Here is a 5606-nt window from a genome sequence, read left to right as displayed (position 1 = left end):
CCAATGAAAGTTAGTGAACATAAGAAACACAGAGTCAGAGAGAAGAGAAGCAGGAAGCTCAGCTCAGAGTTGTTGGCTCTGACAATCGGAGTTGTTCTGTGATGGAAGAAAATCACTGTAGTAATTATGGCCAGACAGGCTCCACTAATGGAGAATCCGGCCAGGATGACTGACAGGATTTCATCGAAGGAAAGAACCTCCACAGCTTTGGGGAAACAGGCATCTTTTTCTGAATTAGGCCAGAACTCTCTTGGACATGGAAAACAATCAGGTGAATCTGAAAACAATGGCCAAAAACAGTTGTTAATAGTCAGTATTTGGTGTTGCAAATCTATGTGAAAAATATATGATATAACCTGTCATATTACTGATCTCTCCTTCAGGACATGGTATACAGTATGCATGGTATGCAACTTTGCATTAAAAATGTCATTATTTATCGAATGACTCTTCACAAAAACAGTTATAAACATTCATAAAGACTTCATGTTCATGACAGGTGTCATATCGTATTTATGACAGTGTCATGCCAGTCTTAAGCACACCCCTTCAAATAAAGTTTACCAATCAAGCTCAATGGAAGAAAGCCCAGACAGGGATGAGAATAAAGCGGAATTGCAAAGGAAAGGCAATGGCCAAGGTTGATGTAAACTAGCACATATCACACTTTACACATGTTTTTCCTGATCATTCTTGAGGCAAACAAATAGGCACAATATTAATGGATAATGAAGTACGTCTGAAGTGGATTTTTTTTAAGCAAAATTATTTATGTACAAACTGACGGATAACATCAGCAACTATTTGGATTTTGCTCCGCAGGTCAGTTGGAAAGTAGGATTCAATGTATTCCATGCAGATCCCCTCTCTAAGTGCTGCATCAAGAAAAGACGCCATGCCGTTGATTCCGTAATCTGAGTCTGAATGGACGGCTCCTATCCAAGTCCAACCAAAGTGTTTCACCATCTTGGCCAGCGCATCAGCTTGGTAATGATCACTGGGAATGGTTCTGAAAAAAGTTGGGTACTCCTGCTTATCTGAAAGGCAGGCACACGTGGCAAAGTGGCTCACCTATTTAAAAAAAAAGACAACATAGCAATTTTTTTTCTAATACAATACAGATAAGCACAGGTATATTAAAAAAAAATTTTTGCAAACAATTTACCAGTGGAATGTTAAAAGATCCAACGATGCGCAACATCCCAATCGATGGTGTGGATCCAGAGTCTCCAACTGCACCATCACAACTCCAGATTGTGAGCAGTTGCTCCCTTTGTAAAACACAGTCCTGGTCATTTGCCAGTTGGAATGCCACGTGCACGGCCATGGGCACAGAAGCGCACGAATCAAAGATTCGATAGCCAAGTTTGATTCCGGGCAGTAGCTCTGTGCTGTTATTGATCTCCTCATAGATCATTGTGCGGGCGTAGAGCCCAATGCCATGGCAACGTGCAGGAAAGGTCTCCTGTGTTACCTACAGCGAGCCTGAATAAACATGGTCTACCAAAGATGAGCTGTTCATGTGTTGTCGGGAGGTTTGTTTTCACACATACTCTATTGAATTTAAGCTGCATTTTGCTGCAAACACTTAAGGACCTACATTTCCTAAAGCAGTACAGTTTGTTCGGTCACTTCCTGCATGCAGTATCACTGTTGTGTCTCCAGTTCAGTCTGTTGTCCAGCTGAACACCAAGCTATTTTACACTACCTTCTTCTCCCATGACAAAACTAGTATTTGACCAAACCGTGTTTAAGCTGACCCTTTTTCTTTTGAAATCTACAATCAAATTCTTTATTTTGTTTCCATAAAAAGACGACTGTGCCATCACCATGCCATCACCATGCCACAAAACACTCCACCATCTCTCTGTACTCAGTTTCTTGACCATGTGTGGTACAACAAGCATCTTTTTCCATCGTTCTGATTTGTGTGGCTGTTGTCTCTGCCTTTACACAAAGAAAATTTATATTTCTGTATACAAAATAAATAATTGTAAACCAGTTAATTGAAAGTTAGGCATATCCTGTTTCAGAAAGATCATCTGACGTATCAAGGGACGACATTTATAAACACACATTTGCTTCCAGTCAGAGACACTTAAGTAATGGGCATTTGGGATAGCACTGGTTTGAGAGTGGCAGTGAGTTTTTCACTTGCTGCTTTGTTTGCTTCTGCAGTAACTGCTGAGGCTTTGTCTACAAAATGCACTCTGCAGGGAACCCCTCGTTCCTCTGCGTTCTCATCAGACGGGGACTTTGTCATTGGAGGTGTTTTCTCAATTCATTATCAAGGTTATGGAGTGATTCATAATTACACCAGTAAGCCTGAGCCTCAAGGATGCAGAGAGAGGTAAGACGGATAGAACAAAAGTTTTATATTGCTTGTGTAAAGTTGACTTGGATAACGTTTTGTTTGTTTGTTTTGGACAGGTTTGGGGCCACTTTTTACATTGAATATCTAAATTCAGTCTCCGAAAAATATTAGATGTGCTGTGTACAATTATTAGTATTACTGCATGTATTTGGTTGTTTTTTTATTTTGTGACGCCTTTTCTTCTAATGTAATAAATATCAGCACTCACCAGATTGATTTTGTTCAGCTTTAACGCCAGGGATCTGCGCTTCTCCCGCACAATGATCTTTGCCATCGAGGAGATAAACAGCAGCACTGATCTGCTGCCAGGCATCAAACTTGGATATCGGATCTATGATTCCTGCGTGTCGGTTCCTGTTTCGGTGCACGTGGCATTTGAACTAACAAACGGTGAGGACACCGTGTTCTACGAAGGCATGAACTGCTCCCGGTCCGGTGTGGTGATGGCTGCTGTCGGAGACGCGGGATCCTCTCCCTCCATCAGCGTCTCACGTGTTATTGGACCATTCAACATTCCTCTGGTAAGAGGAATACAGTCATAGTAAGATGAAATCCAAAAACACCTCTGCTGATGGACGTTGGATTTTTTTTTCTACACTTTGCACTTCTCTTGCTATAGGTGAGCCACTTCGCCACTTGTGCTTGCCTATCAGATAAGAAACAGTTCCCAACTTTTTTCAGAACCATTCCCAGTGACCATTATCAAGCTGATGCACTGGCCAAGATGGTGAAATACTTTGGTTGGACTTGGATAGGAGCCGTCCACTCAGACTCAGACTATGGAAATAATGGCATGGCCTCTTTTCTGGAAGCTGCTCTCAGAGAGGGGATCTGTGTGGAGTACACTGAATCCTTTTTCAGAACTGACCCACAGATCAAGATCAAAAGAGTTGCAGACGTTATCCGTAGGTTCGTATGTTTAATGTTACTATTTTAAAAAGAGAATCTATAAATTAAAGAGATTGCTTTGGCAAGTTTGGTATGGTTTTACTGAAACCTCTTTTCAGATAAGTTGTATAACTGTAAACTCTTCCAAACATGTGGCCTATGCGTAGAAGTGCTGCATAAAATCAACATGTTCCAATGTCTTTTCAGATCAACAGCAAAGGTTGTTCTGGCATTTACGGCTGTTGGCGAAATGAAAGTCCTTTTAGAGGAGCTGGCGTTGGACCCTCCTCCACCTCGTCAGTGGATCGCGAGCGAGGCCTGGGTAACTGACCCAAACCTGATGAGATTCAGTTTCTGTGCGGGGGCAGTCGGGGTAGCCATTCAGAAATCTGTCATTCCAGGATTGAGAAACTATCTTCTGGATCTCTCTCCCTCTGAAGTGGCAGCTTCCTCAGTGCTGACTGAGTTCTGGGAGGATGCGTTCAGCTGCAGCCTGACAGAAAGTGAGAATGTATATATCTTTTCTATCATGAGAAAGGAAAAAAGATTAACAGATTTGCTAGAACTATTTTTTCATGCGATTGAAAACAAAAATGTTTTACCTGTAGTAAAACAAATCGATTTATTTGGCAACTTACCAAAGTTGAGATGTTTTTCAGCATAGTGCTTTTTGTTCCAAAAGCAATAAAAGCCTGACTTTTCTTTTTTTATGATTAACCTTATATTGTTTGTCCATTTTTTATGATAATGTTGTTGATACAAAATTTACATTTCAAAGTTTTCATAATATTATATTTGTTGTAGTTTTGTACCAATAATTTATTACATTAAATGTTTATCAAATTAATCTTGAATTATTCATATAACCCTGGGAATCAAGAAAAAAAATTCTAATTTCATAATACTTTATTTCACTGATCTTGAAGGCATTTTTAGGAATTTGGAGAGTCACAAACTTTATTTGTATCATTATATATTTTTGCGTTTGCCATTTGTTCTTTCATTTAATCGACATCAGTATAAAAAAAACATCTAAATATGCTTCAACACAACAATAGTTAATTAGTTAGGTTGACAGACAAAATAAATGTGCAGTGTATTTATTTGTCTTCAGCTGCTGACAAAGAAAAGAGAATGTGTGATGGAACTGAAGATCTTAAAACTCTAAAAAGCCCGTACACTGAAACATCTCAGTTAAGAGTTTCTAACATGGTGTACAAGGCTGTTTATGCAATAGCTCATGCTATTCACAATGCGGTGTGTCAGGAAACTAATGGAACCATTCAATGTGACAAACGCTACAAACTGGAGCCCAAACAGGTCAGTCTGTTGCTAAGTAACTCATCAAACCTTTCATTAGCATTGATTTCTCAATGCATGGTTACTTAGTTCTGGTGTTAATTTTAGAGGTTGCTGGTTTCTTTGTTAATGTCTGTTTTTATTTTAAAGGTCTTGAATGCATTGAAGAAAGTTAACTTTTCAAGAAATGGTTACCATGTTTCATTTGATGCTAATGGAGACCCTGTGGCTTTTTATGAGCTGGTAAACTGGCAGAAAAGTGAGAGTGGAGTTATTGAACTGGTAACAGTGGGATATTATGATGCTTCACTGCCAAGAGGGCAGGAGTTTCGTATCAACAGGAACATAACCTGGGTGGAAGGAGGCACACGAGTAATAGCCCTAACACAACAGTTTCTTAGATTATGAAGTTTGGAGGGCAACAGTTTTGTCAAAAACAACTGAAAAAAATTAAAGTTGCTATTTTACCTCTGTTTCTATGACAGATTCCAGTGTCTGTTTGCTCAGAGAGTTGTCCTCCAGGAACTCGTAAAGTGTTGCAAAAGGGAAAGCCCACTTGTTGCTATGATTGCATACCATGTCCTCCAGGAGAGGTTAGCAATATAACAGGTAAAATCAAGTTTTGTTCTATGGATAAATATGTCTTCAAAATTTGTCATAAAAACAAAATGTTTCATGTTATTTTAGATGCGCTTGACTGTTTTCCATGTTCCGAAGAGTTTTGGCCAAATACAAGGAACGATTCCTGTTTTCCCAAACCTGTGGAGTTTCTTTCCTTTGATGAAGGCCTTTCAATCATCCTGATTGTTTTCTCTGTTGGTGGAGCATTCCTGGCCATCATTACATCAGTGATTTTCTTTATTCATAAAACAACTCCAATTGTCAGAGCCAACAACTCTGAGCTGAGCTTCCTGCTTCTCTTTTCTCTTATTCTGTGTTTCTTATGTTCACTAACTTTCATTGGAGCCCCCTCTGAGTGGTCCTGCATGCTGCGGCACACAGCGTTTGGCATCACATTTGTTCTCTGTATCTCCTGTGTTCTTGG

At 39.7% G+C, this 5606-nt stretch overlaps 1 protein-coding gene across 1 annotated transcript in view; it reads left to right on the top strand.

Moving 5' to 3' along the window:
• Window positions 1–2592: 2592 nt before the first annotated feature.
• LOC103148048 (vomeronasal type-2 receptor 1-like) overlaps window positions 2593–5606 on the top strand; it is a 7448-nt gene continuing 4434 nt past the window's right edge. The window contains exons 1-3 of the mRNA XM_016678977.1: window positions 2593–2895; window positions 2994–3283; window positions 3470–3765. Coding sequence (XP_016534463.1) covers window positions 2635–2895; window positions 2994–3283; window positions 3470–3765 — 847 coding nt within the window. The 5' untranslated portion in view covers window positions 2593–2634. The remainder of the gene's footprint in view (window positions 2896–2993; window positions 3284–3469; window positions 3766–5606) is intronic.

The sequence above is a fragment of the Poecilia formosa genome, unplaced genomic scaffold (assembly GCF_000485575.1).
Source record: "Poecilia formosa unplaced genomic scaffold, Poecilia_formosa-5.1.2 Scaffold197, whole genome shotgun sequence".
In the NCBI taxonomy this organism is placed as follows: domain Eukaryota; kingdom Metazoa; phylum Chordata; class Actinopteri; order Cyprinodontiformes; family Poeciliidae; genus Poecilia; species Poecilia formosa.
The sequence above is the reverse complement of the archived record's forward strand: the minus strand, read 5'-3'. Positions and strand labels throughout refer to the sequence as shown.